At 48.6% G+C, this 22,816-nt stretch overlaps 1 protein-coding gene across 1 annotated transcript in view; it reads left to right on the top strand.

Moving 5' to 3' along the window:
• Nucleotides 1-22,268, top strand: part of GABRA3 (gamma-aminobutyric acid type A receptor alpha3 subunit) — a 58,519-nt gene extending 36,251 nt beyond the window's left edge. The window contains exons 5-9 of the mRNA XM_008934892.4: nt 4,045-4,127; nt 7,507-7,650; nt 8,865-9,017; nt 11,716-11,927; nt 19,571-22,268. Of these exons, the coding sequence (XP_008933140.2) occupies nt 4,045-4,127; nt 7,507-7,650; nt 8,865-9,017; nt 11,716-11,927; nt 19,571-19,900 (922 nt within the window). The 3' untranslated portion in view covers nt 19,901-22,268. The remainder of the gene's footprint in view (nt 1-4,044; nt 4,128-7,506; nt 7,651-8,864; nt 9,018-11,715; nt 11,928-19,570) is intronic.
• The last annotated feature ends 548 nt before the right edge of the window (nt 22,269-22,816 follow it).

Consider the following 22,816-nt stretch of genomic DNA (forward strand, 5'->3'; position numbering starts at 1 on the left):
CGGATCCACAGACAGAAATGATCTGTTTTCCAGGCTTGGCTTTGTGCAGGCAGACTTTTATAAGGAAGCTGTCCCAGGAGGGAGAAATCTTCAGAGAACACCTTATCTCACTGCATTTCTGCCATCATGAGCTGAAATCTCCAAGGGCCGGGGGAGGATGCAAAGTGAATTCAGTGCTTTCAGATCCAGCACGCGGATCCTAGAAGCAATTTGGCTTTCAAGCTCAAATCCTGGCAATTAAACCTAACCTAGATTCTCACACAGCCTAAACTGTAAACACTCTTCGGCCTGACTGTGGTTATTAATGAATCTCCTGGAGAAGAAATCAGGACAAAACCCAAGCAGCATCCCTGGCATAAACAAAGTCGGTTCCGCTGTGCAGGGCGCTGTCATGTTTTTCTACCACTCATACACCAAGGGATTATTACATTTGCGTCCCAGAAATTGGACTGAGGTTCTGGCTCATCCTGCAGCACGACGCAGGTAACGACAGGGGCTCTAATGACACATCAAAGGCTTCGCTAAGCTCCCGGTAACCATGAGAACGAAGCTGAAGTGGTTTGTTATCCCGTCAGCCCTGGGAGAGGTGTGTTTAGCCTGATTCACACTCCTTGCCATTGTGCTGCGCAGTTCAAAGGACTTCCCGTTTCTTTAAAGAGAAAAACATGGTTTCTGTCCTGGATGTTCCACTTTTGGTGCCAATTGTGCCAGCAAAGTGAAGAGAAAACACGAGGAGTTTGGGGTTTTACTTCAAGTTAGTTCTGCCTGAGTTGTTGCTGGTTCCTAGGACAGATGAGCCAAAGGATACACTGGCTGGATGATGTGATTGCTGGCAGCCTGGCTATTTTTTACACGCTGTTTAGGCTTTCTAAGGACATTTCAGAGCTCAGATGTCTGGACCTGAATGGGCCATCAGAGCACTGAAGCAAAACCCAGTGGCTATCTGGCCATAAGCTCCCTTGCACCGGGTAAGGGGCACAGATGAGAATTTCTGCAATAAGCTCTTTTACCTAAATGCTGCAGAAGCAGAGGTAATTGTCTGGGAAGTGAGATCCATTCCTTGCCGTTTGACATTTTGATGTTTCATTAAGCAAAGCATATGGTGCTGAGAAGTCCTTCCCCAGCGACAGGAGGTGGGGGGGAGCAGAAGGGGATTGTGGGCACTCTCCACAGCTCACCTAAACACCTCTGCTAATCAAGGCTCTGAAAGATGAGTGTGTGTGCAGCAAAGAGAGGCTGCAGGAGCAGAGTGGAAGGTGGCCAAGGGATGGGGTGGGCAGGAAGGTGCAGCAGCACACCTGCTCTGGTCATAGGGGGAACATCCCAGGAGTCAGCACACCCCCCACACGTGGGGATAAAGCAAAGGGGGAACACCTGGGAAGGGGGAATGCCTGTGTTGCTTCCCCCCTCAGCAGGGAGGCTGACTCCCTTTGTGTGTCGTCTGTGAACGTGCTGACTTCTGGCTGGCTGAAGTTGCTGAATCAGACTCGTCTCGCTGGAGTGATGTGATTTTTTTTCTTTTTTTTATTTAATTTCAGGAGATTTTAAAACTCCTTCAGTTGTAGGTGGAGAAGTAGCAGATTAGGTTGTTTTTTCGGTGGTTTGTTGGTGGATTTATTGTTTCCTTGTTTACTAGCTCAGCTAATAATACAGGGTTTAGATTTAAAATGCAACTGGTGCGTTCCCACAAACATACGGAGTCATCCAGCATCCATATAAAGTTGTCTTCTTCCCTTGACAAAACATGTTCTCTTTGGCCATGACCTGGAGAGGGCAGGAGGGTATGACCAAGGCCAGCTTGTTCTGCAGTCCATTCAGCCTTATTCATAGTGGCTGTTGGTTACAGCCAAGACTTGCAAACAGTACAGTGGATGGAAGAGACTTTTCTGGTTGTTTAGGGTGAGTTCAGGATCAATCAGAGGGGAAACACCGATCAAAGGAGAGGTCCTTTGAATAAGCCAACATTGGAAACTCCCAGCAAAGAGCATTTTGACATAATAAAGAAATTAATGATGTCAGTGCGAAAAAATAGGAAGGTAAAAAGGAAGTGTCTTATGTGGACTGCTGAGGAAGAAAGGGAAAATCCATCCATATTTCCTTGACACAAGTGGCAGTGACAAAATAAGCAAAAAGTTCATTGCAGTTGGAAAGGACACAGAAAGAATTGAATAATAAGCTCTGTGAGGATATGCTTGACAAGCTCACCAACCATGAGCTCCCCCTGTGAGTTTTGAGCTGGCTGAAGAGAACATCACAAAAGATACAGAACAGGAGCAGCAAGGCTGTTGAGTCCCCACCTTGCTGCCAGGTTTTCATACCTGCTTCTTGAAATTCTTATCTTCATCCAGATTGCAAAAGAGAGGCATCAGAGAAAACGAGCAATTTGTTCGTGGTGGCCTTCGGGTGTCCAGGAGAAAATCATTGCAACAATGTGTTTGTAGGGTTGTCAAAATCGCTGCCAGTCTTTCCCTCCACTTCACTGAGTCTTGGTAGAAGCCTAAAGATCAGGTCTTCCTCTCTTTCATGTAAAACAAATGCATTCCATCCAGTGATGAGGGAGAGATCATCAAGTCAGAGAGAGTGATTTGTTTCCAAGAAATTAGATTGGCCACGCAGTGGTTCTTGGCTTGGCTGAGAAAGCCACGCTGGAGCCAGACATAATGCAAGCAGGACAGTCATCATCACCTCTTTGTTAGATCATTACAGGACCCAGTGGTCACTGTCTGTGACATCCCCTGCCTCCCCCCAGCCACACCCATCCTGCTTTGTTTCCCCCACAGGGGTTTTTAGAACAATTTGTCAAGGGTTTGGTTTTGTCCACCGGATTTTATTGTGACAAGTTTTAAAAAACAGTCCTCTTTTGTAGAACCGTTTAAGGTTCGTCCACCTGAAAGAAATAACCTTTATTTTTATTTTTTTTTTTATTCTTTGCTTTTAGCAAATAAAATCCAAAGCCTCTATTTTTTCAGGGTTTATTTAGCATTTGCCTAAGCCTCAGTATTTTCTGTGAAGAATAACTTAGCTGAACATTTTTCTGGTGAAGGAAAATATCTCAATAGAAGCTTCTTGACCTGAGTTTTCCTCTAACCACCATCAGCCTTAGGTCTGTGCACTTGCCCTTTGCATCCACCTGTTACTGCTGTCATGGTTTGTTTCCCGTTTTGCTGAGCCATCAGAAGTGAGTCCTTTCTTCTACAAATGGTTCCATCAGAGGAGATTGTATTAGACATCTCCTGGGAAGCTGTTTGTTCTCTCTCCCCCTCCTCAGCTGCACACTTTGCAGTACTTCAGGAAGGAACACGAGCTCAGAACTAGGGTTTTTTTAGAGCCTTTTATAAGGAATCCTTTTATGCCTGGCCCCATATTCTGCAGCACACTGCTTTTATGGCTGTGCCTCCCTCACAGAACTGCTTCCTGACAAGGTATCCCACGGGGGTTTGGTGCATGTGTGAAGCTCACAGGTTGTCCTGCTCAGCCCCAAGCAGCTCCAGGACATGCAGTTCTGCATCTACCTGCAGTGCCACCAGCGAGGGAGGAGCCAGGGAAGGTGGGATGAGTTGCCCCACATGGAAAGGAATGTGTTTACCCTGGTGAGTTCATGGGTCTGACTGACTTTGTTCAGCCCAGCAGTGCTGTGGCTCTCTGACTGAACAGTCTGCCAGCCCTCAGCTCTTTCCATGCTGCTGTGAAGAACAGGCCTGTTCCATGGAAGCCCTTTCCCTCTGCTTTCCAGCACGGTCCATGAGATGTCCCCTGGCTCCAGGCATTAAGGAGCTCTGTTCACAGTGCATAAGCAAACAGAAGTCCTGGGCTTTGGCAGGTTTTCCAGTTGCACTGAGCGGGTGAAGATGAACTCGGTCAACAGGGTTGAGTTTGTGCAATGGAAAAGGTTTCCAGATCCACGTGCCTGCTGTTCTCTCCCCAGCTTTCTGCCCAGAGACCCAGAGGCTGGTGAGCACGTGAGCTGCTGCTGCTGGATGCAGGAAGGGCCGTGGCAGAAGGGCCAGGGGTGTCTCTGACCGTGCCCTGTGCTTTGTGTTGCAGGCTCACGATCCACGCCGAGTGCCCCATGCACCTCGAGGACTTCCCCATGGACGTGCACGCCTGCCCGCTGAAATTTGGGAGCTGTAAGTACCCTGATAAACCTTCTGCAAGGAGGTGGTTACAGAGCTAAAGAGAAGTCCTTTGTGTGGTTAGTGTTACCCAGTATTCTAGTGACAGTGTTATTAATGATTGATAATGATAATTATCATTAATTAATGACCAAAAATGTTTTCTTGACGTCTCATGGCAGTGATGGGCTGATGGTTCTACTCAGTGATCTTTGCCAACCTTACTGGTTCTATGATTCTAAAACTGAGATATGTTTTTCCTTCATCACAAGATGATCCTGGGGAGACAGATTTGGGAAGATAGCAGTGGTGCCTGCTGCTGGATGTCCTGTCCAGCTTCCCTACATCCCTCCTGCCAGTCTGGGGAGACCCTGAAATACTTGGTTACTCTGGCTCCAGTGGAGCTTACAAACCTCTTCAGTCTGTCAGGCAAGTGGCTCTCAAGTAAAAGGCTTGGAAACTCTGGAAAGCTCAGTCCCAACAGCCAAGGGTTCTGGTTTAGGGAAGATTTGCTGGTGAGTGGAAAGCTGCTCCCAGCCTCCCAGGCTTGCAGCTGCTCAGCTGCTTGGGCTTCCCATACCCTGCCCAGGAACAAGTTTCTTCTTGTCTCCATACATGAGTTAAATTTTATTTGGTTTTGTTCCTAAAAGTGAGTGGGAGCCAAACCCCAAGCCACTGGTTCACCATAATGTCAAAATAAATTTCCTAGTCTGACTGTGCCTGGATTCTTCTCCAGGTCCAACAAACTGAGCACCACTCTCAGTCCGTGTTTGCATTAGATGAAAAGAGTTACCCACCTCCAACTACAGACTGACCCCACGCCAGTAACCTCCAGAAAAATCCCAACTTTCTTAAACTGATACTTCCTTCCTGTAGCCATTTGGGAGCTAACTAAGGACAAAGTTGAAAGGTTTGATTGACAGCAGAAGAAATCGTGTTTATCATGTGCATCTGCTCCTCTGCCTCATGACAAACTGTACCCATGAAACTGGATTATTCAAAACTACTAAAATAAAGCTATTTTGTAGGCAGCACCTAATTAAATGTAGAACTCGTTGCCACAAGACATCACTAAGGCCAGTAAAACAGCAAGCCTTAGAGAAGGATGAATTATTAATGTTAATTGACCTTGTGAGGAGGGATATAAAACCTCATACCTCAGGCCTAAACTCTGGGATTATTACAAGACTTGCAGGAAGGCAGATTACTCCACATCTAATTGCTTATAACGTTTCTTGGTGAGGAAAAGAGATTAATGTGTATATTTCTGCTGGAACACCCTTTGGGTTTTTGTTTTTTTTTTACTGATTTGGCCTCTGAATGATGAGAGTCTTGAGACAAGCAGCTCAGAAAGCTGCCCCTGGTTAACATTAATGTGGCTCTTTCTAAAGCACCATCTGCACGGCATCAGAGCTCACCTCTCCTGTGTTGGAGAAGGATTAAACCAGTGTTTTCACTAAAAAGCCATCAACAGCTGGAAGCTGGAAGCTTCGTTTTCGAGAAGCCTAAAGTGGGTTAGGTTTGTAAGTGGAAGGACAGTGCTGGTAGCAGACACATGTTATTCAAGGGGCAGCTGAATTTGCCTCACAGGCCACTTCCCACAGATCCCCAGAACCTGAACGGCTCATAAGAGGCCTTCTGTCCCTGTGCCACCACGGCAGCCCCCCAGGGAGGGAAGGCAGAGCATTTGCAGAAGAATTGAGGGCATCAGGCCTTCCAGAGAGCTTCAGCTGCCCACCTGCATCATTCCTGGGGCCAAGAGCAGTGAAGGTGATGACCACCATGCTCCCGAGAAGATGAACGTACACTACAGAGAACTGTTCCTAAGCCATCACAGGGCATTTGTGCAGCAGCTGTCTGAGACCAGGGTAGCAGAAGATGTTGCTGAAGTCACCAGCTCCACTAAATGCCCAAGAGCTGTCCTTGTTTGGGCTGGATTGGACAGCATTGCAAACAAGGCGTCGACAGAACCAAAACTGATACGTGGCATTAAAGATGTTCCTCACATCCATGCCACACCTACGTGACACTGGATACCCTTTTGTCTCACACAGCCAGATGTGCAGACAACTGAATTTTCTAGATAAAAATTCAGGAATTTTTATAGACGTTCCTGAATTTTTAGGGACGATGGCAATGAAGCTCTGAGTGGGTTCCCTTTGCAGGCTGGGAGTGGCACTAAGTGAGCTGTGGCTCCTGGAGCAGGAGGTGTTGCCTATCAGGTGAAAGAGCAGTGGCAGAGCTGTACAAGCTCTGAAGGAGGATGGAGCTCTCCAGGAGCATATTGAGAGCTGGAAGGAAGGCTTGGAAAAGCAGAATGTTGCACGTGGAATGAGAGGTGCCAGCCTGCATCATCAGAAGTGCTTGGGCAGCACACTGGCATGCTGAGAAACATTGGCTGATCATCAAAGCCACTCACCCCACTTTGCACAGCTCCTGGTTAATATTTGACAGGTTTGCCAGCACCTACAGTGCAGGGGTAACAGTGGTTGTTTTAAAAAGATCAGAGAAATCTGGTTTTCTCAGGACACAGTCTTCCACAAAGCAGAAGCTGAGACATTTCTGTAGCAGACCTGGCCCATTGCTCGACTTGTCTGCAGTCAAAGAATTCCTTAACGTCTTAATAAGAGGAGCTGGTGGTAAAAATTAGTTCAAAACCTGGTTTAGTGAACTATGTTCTTGCTTAAAAAACTGGTGCAGAGTTGCAGGAACTTCCTGCACAGGAATTTTAGGCATTATGGGGAGAAGTAGCTCCTGGAGAGACTCAGTTTCTGGATAACCATAGGACTGGCAAAGCCAAAAGCATGTGGGCACTGTTGAGAGAGGGATTGGCTATGGGAACAGAGCAGGAGTTTGGTCACAAACACAGGGTCAGGCAGGGAAAAAGCATTTTGGTGGGAGAGCACACCAGCTCCAAAGCTGAGAGAGACTTGCTTCTGAGTCAGGGTAGAGATTTTTAACTTTTTCTCCTCAACCTAAAATTTAACCCCATTTGCGTTTAGCCTTTCTTGCCAGCTGCTGCCAGCATGACATTCCCTGTCCCTGGCATGGCAGGGCTGTGGCTGTCCTGCTGCCCCAGTCTGCTGGCCTGGATGCCTTCCTATCTCATCCTGCTTGGAGCCAACCCTTGCAGAGTCAGCACGTCAAGGGGACAGCATGTCTCTCAACGACAGTGCTCTGCCCCCTCTCCAGCTCCCTTCTGAAAACCCCAGCTCCCTCCTGCTCGTCTGATTTAACAGTTGTTGATCTGCCTTGGTCTCTGGCCATGCTTGGCTGTGCTCAGCCATGTGGTTCTGAGAAATGCACAGCGAAGATTAATTTGGCCACAGGCTAATTTGGGTATATTTTAGGTCAGGCAGAAGCACAAACCTCATTCTTCTTCCCCCCTCTGCAGATGCCTACACGAAGACAGAGGTGATCTACACCTGGACACTGGGGAAGGATAAATCCGTGGAAGTGGCAAAGGGTGGATCTCGCCTGAACCAGTATGACCTGCTGGGCCACGTCGTTGGGACAGAGATGGTTCGATCCAGCACAGGTACTTGTGGGACCATGGTGTGGTGCATGGGCTGAGCACATCCTGACATGAGATGGATCCATGGGCTTGGAATGCCATGACTGTACTTCCACAGCACTTCCCAAGCCGTGTGCTGTTGGAGAAACCGGCTGGTGACATCTATAGCAGTCACCAAGAGGCAGTAAAGAGTTTAGTTTTAAGCGGTTTCCACTGAAAGAGCCTTATCATCCACAGTCTTCAGGAAAGCTGATCTCAAGCATCTCAGTATGATCTGTTGTGTGGAAAATTTGCCCCGCATTGTCCAGCTGGCCCGTGGTACTGTGGGTTCATTTGTCTTGGATTCCTTTCCAGCCCCTCAGGAGAGCGCTGCGGGCAGGGCAGGCGAAAGCAACATAATGTCCAGTGTGATTTTCACTGCATCTGCTTGCACAAATATTAGCATAGCTAATAGAAGATTATCCCAAACAAATGTTTCCTCTGATTAATGACCAATATTAATCATCTTTCTCTCCCATCTGCTGCTCCTCCCTTCCCCTCTGAATCCAGGTACTTATAGCTTCTGTTATCTCATGTGTGTCTCTCATATTTCCTTTTTTTTCTTTTATTTTTTCTTCTGTATGCACCAGTAGTTCTCTCATTTGAGGATATTTCCTCTCTGGTGCACTTGATTTTAATAGTGTCTGTCTGTAACAACTCATTTCGCCTCCCTTGGGGAAATGTGGGGAGCCCAGGGAACTAAATGTCATAATATCTGGCCCATCTCTCTACTTAAGTTGTAGTAAAATGTACAGATGAATAACCTGAAGTGGTAAGAAAGCTGCTAAAGGCTCCTGTGTGTAATGATTTAGCAGAGCCATGCACACAACATGAAGGCACAGTAATCCAACAAAATATCCAAAGCTTTGAGAGGAGGAATAGGACATTGAGGGAAAATAGGGACAGCTGCTTCTTTGGTTCACAGGTCAGACCTTTTAACAACAGAATTTGTCCTGATTTTTGAGATGGTTTAAGTGTGGCAAGGTGGAATATTTTCAGGCTTGTAAAAGAAAACAATATCCTTTGTCCTAAAATCCTGCTGCAGCACTGGAGGGTGCCAGGGCATGCCAGCCAGGAACAGGATTCCATTGCAGAGCTTGGAAGTTTGTTCAGGACAGCCCTTTAGCGGCTCAGAGCTGGACGGGTGGGCAGCTGGAAGGCACGGGGGGCTCAGCATCTCTGACTGGCTGTCTCTGCAGGGGAGTATGTCGTCATGACCACGCACTTCCACCTCAAGAGGAAGATCGGCTACTTCGTGATCCAGACCTACCTGCCCTGCATTATGACTGTCATCCTGTCCCAGGTCTCCTTCTGGCTTAACAGGGAATCAGTTCCTGCCCGGACGGTTTTTGGTGAGTCTGGGAGCTCAGGGGCATCCTCTCATGTTGGGGGAGAAAGGCACCACAAATGAGGGGAAACAGACTTAAATCAGAGCTGGTCTTCTCCAGGCCTTGTCTGGCATCACTGAAGCTGCTGATGATTCCCCAGGATAGCTTTCAGTGTCTTCCCAGTGCCTCTGCTTTCCCCAAATCGCTGTGAAAATACTCCTGTCCCCATTTCTGCTAGAAGCCAAGCCATAAATGTTAACAGTAATCAAGGTATTGACCATCTAATTATATGCATTTGGCTGTGTCTGCTTCTCTGTACTGGCTTTTGAGTTGAGGAGATCATGGGTACATGGAGAGGCATTTGAAGCTCTACCTCTGAAATTGCTGATGTGCCCCTGGTCAAAGCTCCACATAACGAGTTCCTGGGCTGAGGCAGCATAACTGCACGGTGAATATAGTGTTATTATTTCCTTCAGCTGGTTTCAGATCCTCTCTCCAAGGCGAAGTGTCAGGCTGGCATGGCACATATATTAATAGCTTTTACAAACATTTAATAACAGAAGTGCTTTGTGCTTCCCTGTCGAGACCTTTAGCTCGGGATCTGCGCAGAGCAGGTTGTGGTGCTGCAGGACTGTATTTCTTGGAAGTAACACTGCCCAGCAGATTCCACTTAACAGAGAGTATATTGGACAGAAGTCCCCAAGCAGAGAGGGGTTTATATGGTACCACCTGCTTGTGTTTTTTAATAAGACAGAAATCATTTCAAAGATCATGAAGCATTTTCTCTGTGGCAAGAGTTGTGATGGAAGGACTCCCACAAGCCCAGCCAGGCTGATGTCCTCCTCTTTGGAGCCTCTCCACTGGACCTTGTTCCTGTGCTGTGGACTGGAACAGGATGCAGGGAGGATCACAGATAGTTCTGCACCCTCCTAAATGAACTAGAAGGGATTTATTATGTTTTTTTGTGTTCACTGGGGATTGTGAAATGTAGGTCGTGAACAAGCTTTAATATTTACAGGTGACTCCAGCTTCACCCCATTAGCACAGAGTTGCCTTCCCTTGCCCACTAAGGCAAATCCCACAGAGATTCCCAGGGTGGAGGGCAAACCTAGGTTAGTATGGCCAGACTGGTTTGCAAGATCCAGACTGCAAGAGCTTCACTGAACAGTAGTAATGGTGAAGAAGAGGGGGCACGGCCCCTCAGCAAATGTTTTCTGCTGTTTCCATCCAACAGGGTGGAAAAGGGGGAGCTCAGACAGAAATCATGTAGAAAATAGGACCAGCTCAGGCATATAGAGAGTCATTGAGGAAATTTCCTCACTCATCCCTCTGTGAATCCTTTGCAGCTGAACCCCACACCTGGACCCTGTGTCTGCCCAAGTCCCAGGAGGGCTCTTACATCAGCATCTGGAGTATCTGAGCACTCAGGACACCGGGGGCTTGATTCTCTCCTGTGTTATCCTGAGAATTGCAGGGAAATAGGTTTCCTCAAGCAGCAGCTCAGATTGAGCAGCAAAGAGCTGACTGAAAAATTAAAACCTACCTTTGTGAAAAATGTCTTCGCTCCCAAATTGCCTTGCTTTCCTATTAAGAAAATAATGAGAACTCCAATTGTTTTTTCTTTTTTTTTTCCCTCAGAAAGTATTGTCAACAATATTGAATTGAAACTCTTAAATTACCAGGAGTATGGCTTAAGGGAGCTGAAAATTAGTCAATACTTTTATAACATTTTTAATGCATTTTTAATTGAAAAGCACATTATTGGGGAAAATGGATAGCAATGGTTGCTTGCTTTAATGAAAAAAGCTTTAAAAGGCATTTTGCAACAGATCATCTTTTAATAAGTGTCACCCATTGTGACATTTATTCTGGCAGCTTGGGCCACAGCCTGGCTGAGCTGGTGGGACCCAGGATCCCAGCTGTCCATCCATGCAGGTCACAAGACACCATTTCCAAAATGTTGAGAGAGCCACACTGGATGAGTGGCCAGTTTCTGATCCTCCATGAGGTTCCCAACCATCTAGATATAATAACAGTATTTTATTGTTTTGATTTTATTGTAAAAGCAACTAGAGGCTTCTCCGTGGCATTCTGTACATGAGGGAGCTGGCTCTAGGATCATGCAGCTTACCCTGCCAGCAGGCAAGGAATTGAGTGCAGGTGCCTACCTGTGAGCTAGGACTCCTCTATGGTGAGCAGAGATCTTGCCAGTGGAGTTTGGGAAAGGTTAACCTCATCCTATTGAAATGTTTGCCATTGATTATGCCAAAAACCGAAACAGAGACAGCCTTGAGAAACCTGCAGTTGGCTCTGATTTGAGCAGGGTTTGGACTAACTGTTGCCCAGAGAAGCTGTGGCTGCCCCATCCCTGAAGTGTTCAAGGCCAGGCTGGATGGAGCTTTGAGCAGCATGGTCTAGTGGAAGGTGTCCCTGCCCATGGCAAGGGGGTTGTAACTAGGCGATCTTTACGGTCCCTTCCAAACCAAACCATTCTGTAATTCTGTGAAACTTCCTGCCAGCCTGGACTGGTTTGTTACTCCACGAATTGCACCACAGACCTGTGCTGGGTAAGACTCCCTCAACTGCAGCGGGAATGTGGCTCCCATGGCTTGGCAGGAGGCTCCTCATTTTACTGATGTATCAAACCAGCACGAGAGCTGAGAGAAACTGAGATGAGTGTCTGGTCTCACAGCGTCCTCTGTGTCCTGCTGTGCTTCCACAGGTGTCACCACCGTGCTCACCATGACCACACTAAGCATCAGCGCAAGAAACTCGTTACCCAAAGTGGCGTACGCGACGGCCATGGACTGGTTCATAGCCGTCTGTTATGCCTTTGTGTTTTCTGCGCTGATCGAATTCGCCACCGTCAACTACTTCACCAAGCGCAGCTGGGCCTGGGATGGCAAGAAGGTGCTGGAGGCCCAAGAGATGAAGGTCAGCCTGTGGCCAAGGCCAGGGGTGGGGAGGGGGCGGTGAAGAAGCGCTGCAGGAGGGGGCTGTGCCGGGCACAGCAGTGGGTAACGTGCAGCCCCGCAGCACTCGGGGGGCTGGATGCTACTCACTGCCCTTCCCAGCCCAGGTCCCAGCTGGAGCGGTTCTTGAGGGTCGGGCGAGGGGGGGCTTGGGGGGCTTAGCTGTGTTTAGCTGGAGAGAAACCCCCAGGCATGGCTGCTTGCTTTTCTCCCTGTCCCCTGCACAGCCATTTGCCAGTGGAAACATGGATGTGTGCATGTTCTGGGCTTGCTCTGCTGGTGGTCTTGTCTCTCTTTCCTTCCCCCTCTAGCCCCAAACCAAACCCAACCCAACCCTCCAAGCCCATTCTTTGTTGCTAGCATGCCACACAAACCCCAGTATGCCACAGGACAGCAGCCCCACCGGTGGGGACAGTCCTTATCCGCTGTGTCCCCTGGCTGTCCCCACCCTGGCTGGTGCAGCAGTGGGCAGGTCTGATGCTTGTGCTGTTGCCCACAGCTGCCAGCAGCTGCTGCCTCGTGAGCTCGGGCAAAGAGGGTGGGTGGGAAGCAAGCAATCACAAACAGCAACTGGCAGCAAATTAGTGCCTGGCATCACCCACGTTTTCCCTCCTCGCTGGGGATCAGCCTCTCTGGCAGCTTCCTTCCCGACAGCCACTGCTACCCCTGCTCGTGCCCCCTCCCTCTGAGCTGATTTAATCTTGGCTGTGCAGAGAAATCGCTTACTGTAGCATGCTGCTCCTTGCTTATATTTATTGAATCAATTTGAAAATCAGCTTTGTCCTTGTTCTTGGTTCTGGAGCCTTTATGTTTTTTCTCCTTCGCATTTTGATGTGTTGCTTGAAATCGTCGTGGGGCTGTATGTAAATACCTGACAGAACTGCAGTAACTTTCTGGAAGACAGCAGCCAGTCATCTCTCTGGTGTGGAGGTCAAAGAAGGTGAACAGAAGCCTTATAGAGAGCCATCACTGGGTGTTGAATGCCTCTCTCTTGTCTTTCTTGGATTCTCTATCTGTTTGCTTTTGCAGCTGTGGTCTGAGCAACAGACCCATGGCAGAAAGCCTCCAGAGGAGGCCAGGTGATGGTCTTCCACTTCCATCATGAACAGTAATGCTAACCTGGGCTCTAGAGAAGAGAGAAGCCTTTCCTGAGTCACTGGCATGAGTGAAGAGTCAGAACAGGTCCTCAAAGCAACTGTATCCCTTTCAGGGATGGGCAAACAAGCACAAAATTAGGATTCAAACAGCCTTGGGCAATTATGTGAACTGGGCTCAGCAGAAAAAGCAGTAAAGGCTCAAAAGTTCAGTTTGTCTGAAAAGAAGCGTGTTTATCAATTTATTCATTGACCCAGCACTGCAAGACTAACAGTGCTGAAACAATAGGGTAAGAGAATGCAGAATGTTTGTGCACATGGTAATCAAATGAGAAAACAAAGCAGGACCAGGAATGCTTCAGAGGGGGTGCTCTTTGTGAGCTTGCTGCAATTGGCATCAGCCTGGATGATCAGTAAGGACTCCAGAGTTGTGGATGCTTTTTCAAGCTAACTCTAATCTCTGCTGTTGAAGGCAAACCCACTCCCAGTCTCTGCAGCTCACAGAGCTCCCCAAACAGTGATGGGCTTTCAGGGAGCTTAGGAATATGATGTGTCAACCTATTTGTTTTTCATCTTTATTCCAGTATTTCCAAGCAGTGAATTTGCTACGCAATGGAGGTGCCTCGTTGGCTCAGTTTCAGCCTTTAATTAGCTCTTCTTGAAACAATTGACAAGCCAGGTGGTTGAAGGCACAAAAGAAAGAGGAGGCAGAAGAATAACTATTGGCATTTTAAAGTGTTTGCATCAGGAGTAAAACTACCAGTGACAAGCCCAGGCTGGTCTCTGGAGATCCTTCTCCCCAGCCAAAAGCAATGCTCTTTATTGATGTGATGGCAAGGATCCTCACTCCAGGTTTGATTGTTCCCTTGCACAAACATGAAAAAAAAACAACCAAAACAACATAGGCAGCAGTGAGGCTTCCCATCCCATTTGAGAGAAATCACTACTGTGCAAAAGGTGCTGGTTGCTGACAGACACTCCCAGTGTGCTCATTCTCCCTGGGCTGGGTTCATTCTTTCTTTCTCCCCTTCAGCCAAACCACTGGTTTAGGTGGGGACACCATGTTTTTTTGCAGGTATAATCTGACATGGTGGGCTAATATTGGTGAATCACTGCTCTCTGCATCATAAAATCATGATGATGTTCTGGCTTTAGCCACAGTTGGGTTCTGGTTTTAGCTGGGAGTGACTCTGCATGTTCTCTGCAGTTCTCCTCTAATAAAAGGCAGGCAGATATCACTATAGATGTCACCAAAAGCTCTCTTTAGCATGCACTCTGATAAGATTTGCCTAATGTTTCTTGGACCCAAAGATTTTCCAAGCCTTTCTTGCCTGCCACCAGTACTTGCTAATTGTAGATGAAGGATCTATTTTCTTTTGTGTGGTAAACTGGCTGCAACCAACCTAGAGGTGCAGATTAAACTGGAGAGAGGCATCTGGATCCAATGTGGAAAACTTGTCAGTAAAGATGATTTTTTAAAAAACATCATGAGGAGGAAAGTGTGAGATGGCAGTAATGGGAGGAGATGAGTGAGGGGACAAAGAAATTGTGAAAGGTGAGTGGTTTCAGTGGCCAGCAAAGCTCCCTATCTTGGGCATTCTCAAAATATCTTGTTAAAGGGATCCACTTCAGGACAGAAGGGCTGTGTCTGAACAGAGTGAGATCCATCCCTCCCATCCATCATCCCTTCCATAGGGGTGACCATCTCTGGAGCCAACAAGGTCACTTCTTGGGTGGCAGTGAGGATTCAAAGAGACAGCAATTAATGATGACTTTGTCACTGGGAAGCTGCAAGGATGACATGTACCAGTGAGTTTACCACAAAAAAGGTGTTGTCTGTTCCTCAGGATGGAAGGTGCTTTGGATCTTTGGAAGATGATTCCTTTAACCCACTTTTGCCTGCTATGCCACTTCTGTGCATCAAATCTGATCTAGCTCTGTATCTGTGCTTGTCTGACATTGCCCTGAAATTCTGGGTGGCAAAAAGCAACAAAAACATACAAGTAGCTTCAGTCAGACACATGGAAACAAGGAAGAACACACTTTGGATGGAGGAATAATCCTGGATCTTAGTCCTTATCTTAAGACAATAATTCTTTAGTGCATGGTGAGGTTACATCCAGGCTTTTTATGTACTTCTCACATGTCTTTTCACTAAGAGAAAGCCACCAAAAGCATCCTCCAAACCTCTCTATTGATGGTCATCATGATTTTCTTTTTTTTGCATTTTGGAAGTGATGGGCATGATCCTCATCTGCATGAGGTGCCTTTTCTACTGACTGAGTAAAGCCTTGCTTTTTGTCCAACCCAGTCTTCAGCAATTCTCAGGTTTGTCCCTTGATCCAGGTCCCTTGGGAATCATTCTTCTTTCTCCTCTGTTTCTTTACATTTGTGGCATCTTTGTTACGACCCTCTCCTTGCCAGCAGAATGGAACTGGAACCAACCTTGACAGGCCACCATTTTCAGCCAGTTTGAAGTCTTTCAGACCCATCTCTTATTTTTTCTGCCTCACTGTGGTAAATATGTTTTTGCTGGGACTTTCCCTTGCTGGCCGTGCTCTGCAGTCTGTGTGTCCTTTGTTCTGCTGCACTTACAATCACCTCCATGATTTCCATCATGATCTCAGAGGTCTTTTCCAACCTAATTTGTCGTGTGATAGCACTGCAAGTGATTTATGTTCTCAGCACCTTCACTACAGTCCATGAATCAATCTTCAACAGCATTTCATCCTCTTACTCTCAACACTGTGTGGCATGTTGGGCTGATTATTAACTCTATCCAACCTCTGAGTCTTTCTCTGGTGATCCAGGGAGCACAAGATCATTGGACTCAGTCCCATGTAATCTAAATGAAGATATGGGAGGGATGAGGGATGCCAAAAGTTGCACCAGCAGCTGACAGTAACCTGGCATTGGCCTGCTGGTTCGTGCAAGGCTGTGTTTTTCAGAGCCTTTGACTCTGCTCAGGGTCCAGGGCTCTTGGTGTAAAACACTTGGCTGCTGTTCCACGGTAGGAGCAAGTCTCTGCAGGGCAGAACTTTGGCTGGAGTGAGGAAGGAGTGACATGTTTGCTGGAACAGCAACTGCACTTGCTGGGCTTTGAATTATGGGATACAAGTATGTCAGAGACTAGAGCTGCTTTGAGGTCATTAAAGTGACTTTTCTGTAGAATGACAAGTGGCAGCCACTTGGATTTCTCAAGTTCTGCAGATATTGGTGACCTTCAGAATTCAGATGGACAGTGCTTCCAACCCAGATTTCTAGCCAAGGAGCAGGTACAGAGAATGGAATCTCATGCAGACCATAGGCAGAACCAGTTGTTTCCATAATTTAGGGGTTCAGTCATTAGTTCCTCAATAGAGAGGCTTGAAGACAAGAATATTCAGCAAAAGTACTATTATTTTCCAGCATGTGTGTTGTTGAAGAACTGTCAGACTGCAATATCCAGGGAGCAGATTTCTCTCTAGACCCCTTTCACAGCTCTTTCCTAAGGAGAGCAGCACAGGGATATCTCTGTGCAGCAGTTCAGTCTCCCTGTGCCTAAACTGGGCCATAAATACAGGAGTTGCTTTGGAAACTAGATGTTTTAAATGGGACAAGTTTTCAAAGCAAATGTGGAGTTTCCTTCTGTTTATCCACTCTTGTTCCTGTTTCAGTAACTCCTCACAGATGAAAGGTGCAGGGTGGAGGCTGGAGGCTACTTTGCAGCTGACAGCAACAAGCACGTTTTGCTTTGTTTGATTGTCAAAATCTTGCCTGAAACATTTATTTATGAAGCACAGCCCAGCAAACAGCCTGAACCATTTCTTCTGACATCTCAGGAGCAGAACACAGCCAGAGCACACGTGTGCCTTGGTGTAGGCAGTGTGTGTTCTGGGTGCTTCCAGCTCTGACCAGGGCAGAAGACTCCATAGGTGGTTGGGAAAAGGCCCTGGCTATAACTCACCTGAACAGCCTGATCTGAGGTCCAGAAAAGCCCAAATGGATGCTTAGGGGCTCTGGATCACACTAATAGGAGCAGTAGCACACTGTCACCACCCACAGTGTTCAGATTTGCCTGACTTCACTGTTTCATCCAGCTGTTTTCAGGTGCCTTTAGCCAGGCACGATGGATCCACTCTAGGGCAGAAAAGCTGACCAGGTTGAAAATGTCATGTCACTTGGATTCATCCTATTCCTCTAATGAATAACATGGCTGATTAATACTAAGATAATCACAGTGCACTTCCAATTACATTCTGCAAACAACAATCTGTTTTTCATTTCATTACTGATTATTAATTATTTTATTACCTCCTCTAGCTGTGTTAATAAGTAATCATACTTAAGCATATTTTAATGTTTTAGAAGGTGAAACATCTTTAGCCCTTCATATGCTTCTTGTCAGCTCTTTAGCAGGAAAAGTTCACCCACTGTGCAGGGGGTACATGTCCACGTGTCTCTAATGACTGAGAATCAGTCACTCAGTTAATTGTTAAAGATCACAACAACCTCCCCCATAAAAGACCATGAATATGGTCCGATCAGTGGTTTGGTCTGATCTGGAGCTTGAAGATATTTAGACCTTCTCCTAACAGCAACTTAATTTCTGTAATTGCTGGCATTACTACAAGGCTGCAGGCCTGCTGTGGTGTTATTGGAGAGAGGTTTAAAGATTGCACAGGAGTCTGCTTTTAGTGTCTCTCTGAAAATCACCGTGGAAAATTCATTTCCGAAGGTAACCAGAAATATCCATGGTGATTGTAGTCACATTTAAAATGGAAGTGCAGCACTGAAAGCTAAAGTCCTGGGAGTATCTCTGCAGAGCAGGCTGGGTGAATCTGGCCTTTCCAGCTCCCAGTGCTACCCATGATGGTGCCTGCCACCAGTTCCCAGGCCCTGGTGGGGAGCTGGACAGGTCCTGCTGGCTGCACATGCTGCCCTTCTCCTGACGTGCTCCCCTCGTAGGTACCTTGCCAAGCAGCCCTGGAAAATGCCTGGATGAGCCCTACCTTGTGTTTCAGTTGCTTTGGAATAGAAAATGAGATCCAAAGGCACACCCTGTTCTGAGTTCAGATATCAGTCCCCCCACGAGTTGTTGCTGTGTCTGGTGCTGGCTCTGGGTGTCATTGCAGTGGACACCCATGGAGTGCCAGGATGAGGAGGGTGCCTGGTGCCTGAATGTGAATACATTTCGTTCAGTGGCCTTCTCCTTGTAGACCTGGATTGCTTTACACATTATGGCCTGCAGTGCAGCTGGTCTCAGGTCCTTGACAGCAACAGGAAGACCCCCAGAGTGGGGGCAACACCTATCATGACTTCCTAGGTCCGTCCTCCTGTCCCTTCATCCTCATTAACATCTGAGCTGTCTCCAGCACTTTCCATCATCCTTCAGTACATCACCTCTGACACATAAGGGCCTCTCTTGCCGTTTGCTCTGCAAGTTTTCCTCCCTGCAGCATGGACAGCACAGTTTTTGGGAGGGGTGCACTCACCTTCTGTGATTTGTAGCAACCCTTAGGTATGAAGGCAAGATGAGAGGCTTCCCTCTGCCCTGTAGCACTGTGTCGAGCATTCCCGAAATCCAGGGCTTGTGCAAATGCCTTCCATCTGTTCTGTATCTTACCTGGGTAAGCCAGGAGGTGCTCTAAAGAGTTCCAGGAGCATTTTGAGCACCATGGTGTTAAATTGTGAGGTGTTCCTGTGAGGAACTCAGGGCACTGAGGCAGTGTATGAAATGGTGCAAAAATATTGCAGTGCTGTCATCCACATTCTTAAAGCCAGTGGCTGTCTGACACCAAAAAAAAATTAAAAAATCAACCTGTAATCCTCTGTGCTGTCTCCTGCTCTCACCTGACCCAGGAATCAGGTCAGCCAAGCAGAAAACCCAGTTCTTCCCCCAGGATGACCATGCAGGGTGTCATTCTTTTTTCTAAAGAGTACGTTCCTGCATCGCCTCTCCACGGCTGAACCTTACATGCAGCAAAAGCCACAGGTGAGACAGAAAACAAGGAGTCTGCTCAGTTTGAGCCTGCATTCCTTTACACTGACCTTGCAGCTCTCAGCCAGGCTTGGAGTCACCTGACTGGGGCAGCTACTGCTCAGGTGCAGCAGCACACACCTTGTTACACCACTCCTCTGATCCCAGGGGCTGCTGAGACACGAGCCCAGTTACGTGGCTTCAGTTCTTTGACTTCCAGCAGGACCTGGGTGCCAGGCCAGGACCCCTCTGTGTTACATGCTGTATGCCAGGCTTACATGGACTAGCTGGTCCACCCTAGGCCAGCACATTCTTTTGCTCCAGCACCCCTCAAGCACCGGTGGTTATGGGTTCTGGCCATCTTCTCACCTCATCTTCCTTCCCTTCCACAATGCTGCCTTGGTCTCTTGCTCCTCACACCTTTTCCCACCTTCTCACCCGGACAAGCAGGTAAACTCAGAGGACAAAATGTTCTCCATGCAATTTCCAGTCACTTTATCTCTATCATGTTGTGTCTTTTTTGTTTTTTTTTTTCCCTTCCACCTTCCCTAGAAAAAAGAGCCGGTGGCACTAGCGAAGAAAACCAACAACACCTACAACATTGTTGGCACCACCTATGCCCTCAACATTGCCAAGGACCCCGGCCTGCCCACCATCTCCAAGAGTGCTGCTGCCACTGCTACTGCCACCAACGTGCCCCCGAAGATGCCCCGCCTGGAGGAGAAGCTCCTGGAGAGTAAGAAGACGTACAACAGCGTCAGCAAGGTAGACAAGATGTCCCGCATCGTCTTTCCAGTCCTCTTTGCCATTTTCAACTTAGTCTACTGGGCCACGTATGTAAACCGGGAGTCAGCTATCAAAGGGATGATCCCCAAACAATAAAACCAGTCACACAAACCTTCCATCAGTGAGCATCATCCAAGCAGGAATTCTCCAGGGCTTTCTTCTTTTCTCGTTTTGTTTAATTATTATTGTTCATTTGGTATTATTATTATTATTATTATTATTATTATTATTATTCCTATTAGATCACTCTTTTATAATGTCAACAAAACTGTGATTTTAATTTAATCTCTATATACTTTAGTTTCGTTTACTTTGCCTCTGATGATGGGAGTTTAAAAAAAAAAACAAACAACAAAGGGATCATAACAAGTTGTGCCTCTAACATCGTAAGTCTGCTGTCCCCCAAGTCACCCTGTGCTTCCATCTCTCCTCTGCCACCTCCTGTGGTCTCCACAGTCTTCATGCCACTGCCATTCCACATTTCACTGCTGTCCCCAGGGGCTGCTGCTCTGGGCCATCCCCCCCTCCTCTCCTGCCATGGACTGCCCTAGCATGGGGGATGCTCCTGGTGGCCTGGGCTCCAGGATGTGCCATCACTTGGCTGGGCTCCTTTCAGGGCCTGGCACTTTGTGTGAGGTGACACACCTGGGCTGGGAATGCAGGTGAGCTGGTCACCTGTGGGACCAGGGGAGCCCTGGGACAGGAGGGAGAGGTGTGGCATGGGCCAGCTTGTAGCCCAGTGCCTGCTGGGGGCAAACCTAGCACTGCTGTGCTCCCTGGAGCCATTGCAGGGGTGGAACAGGGTGGCAGCATCTTGTAGGTGGTGGACAGGACTTCTTGCTCTCTGTCTTCACCAAACCCAGCTGCTGGTTTCCTCCAAGTCTCTCTCCAGACAGGAACAGGTGAGAAAGGTCCTGTCTGTCTGCCATCCTGCACTCCTGGGGCAATTCAGCTTAGCAGGTGGTGTGGTTCTTGCCAGAGAAATAATTTTTCTCAGGGTCAGTCAGGGAATCAAGAGAGGAGCTTTACAAAGCCTTTGAGGTGATAGTAGCTGTGAGGCTGCATGAGTTCAGCATCAGGACTGGAAACCAGAGAGTTCACATTCAGGTGGGTGGTTTATCGCTTTCTCTTGGCCCCATCCACCTATCCTTCTTGGCACCTCCTCTCTGTCCCAGCCCCTTCTTCCAGCTTCCCATTCATCTTCCTTTGGCTGTTCAGAGTCCTTGGTAGTATCTCACTGCTCACACATGGATTTAGGCAGAGAAGCCCCTGCCTCTCAGGTAAGCCACACTGATGGGGAGGAGCACAGCCCAGGGCAGTGGGATCATGGTGCATCCCTGCTCCAGTGCACCAGTGGCAGCGATGCTGGGTCACATCTGCCACGTGCAGGGTCCCTGTGGGACCCACCCCAGGCCATCCTGCAGCCTGTGGGGATGAGACAGGGGGCAGGTGATCCCCGGGAGTCTCCCTGCCCCTGTGAACTGGTGCACCTGAGGATCCTCGTCACCATGGGAGAACAGCAGAAGGGGCTCTTGGAGACAGCATGGTGGTCCTGCTGTCCTGCAGAGCCACGTGAGCCAGGTGCCATCCCACAAAGCCACTGAGGTAAGACCCAACTCCAACACCTGCACACTCCTCCAGGGAAAGCCCTCCAGCACCTCGGAGAGGGGCTTTTTCTCCCTTCCTGACCACCACAGTAAAGGTCTAAAACCAGTGGTTGTCCCTTTCCCAGAAGCAGCACAAGATGGTGGCATCCAAGCCATCTGTCCCTGCTCCCTGGTGCCTGGACCCATGGACACACTGTCCTGCTACAAGGAAGGACATCCTGTGCCTGGTGGTGTATCGTCCCCAGCCCGTGGGCAGCACTCATCCTGCCAGCAGTCCTGCTCCTGCAGTGGGATTCACCCCTTCTCTCTTTGGACTTCCCTCTGCCCCTCCAGTTGCCCCCCCAGAGCTGCTCCCAACACATTTTGGGCACATGCAGCCAGGCCAAAGCCCCAACACCCCCAAGGTGATGCCTGCAGCTCTGCTTTGAGCCGCTGTGCCGGGCTCAGCTTCCCTCCTGTCTGTGCAGGAGCTGGGCTGAGCACAAGGCACAGGATTTGCCCCACCTGGAATATCCATGGAGGCGGCAGGATGGAGTGAGGAAGGCCAGGGCACTTTGTCCTGCAGTGTGAGTGGCATTGGTGCGTGTCCTGCCTGTCCTTTACCAATCTCACTGGCTCAGCAGCAGTGCAGTCACTCCCCCTGCCCACAGCTGCAATTTGGAGAGGAGTTCGGAGACATTTAGCCCAGCCCCCGGTGTGGTGGGTCCACAAGCACCTCCACAGGCTAATGCTGAGGAAACCAGCTCTCTCCCTGTCCTCCCTCACAGCATCCACACCCCAAACCATGACATTTCCACAGTGCCTTTCATCCCCAAAGGCTGCCCGCTGGGTGGGAAGCCCCAGGAACTCTCCCCATTTGCACACAGCATCAGAGAGGAAGAGAGGGAGGGTGCACTGTCCCCAGCCCTTCTGCCAGGCAGGGAGGGCATCCTGGCTTTGGCACCTGGTTCCTCTTGGCGTGGGCCTCCTGCACAGCTGCAGCCACCCCGCTGCCACAGCCCTGGCCTTACCCTCTCACCCACCCCCTTGTGCTCCCTCCACACCAGCAGTGTCCCCTCTGCCACTGCTGCCACCCTTCTGCTCCCCAGGCTCCCCAGCAGGAAGGCCATGCTGGCCCTGGTGCAGAGGTGGCCTCCTCTGCTAGCCTGGGCATTCCCAAAAATCCCTTCTACCCCAAGAGCCACATCCTACCACGTGTTGCCTCGCTGTCTGTTGGTGCCTGCTTTGTAGAGGTCTCCATAAATTGTCAGGTCTCACCATCAGCTTCTCAGCAGCCCAAGCACCCACAGCACTGCCTTTGCTGCCTGCCCAGGGCCATGTGGGCTCAGTGCCATGGGGTGATGCTCAGGGTGTCAGGGCTGGGTCTCTTTGCAGTGCTGGACACAGAACTGGGGCAGCCCCTGAG

The sequence above is a fragment of the Manacus vitellinus genome, unplaced genomic scaffold, assembly GCF_001715985.3.
Source record: "Manacus vitellinus isolate BGI_N305 unplaced genomic scaffold, ASM171598v3 scaffold_19_pilon, whole genome shotgun sequence".
In the NCBI taxonomy this organism is placed as follows: Eukaryota; Metazoa; Chordata; class Aves; order Passeriformes; family Pipridae; genus Manacus; species Manacus vitellinus.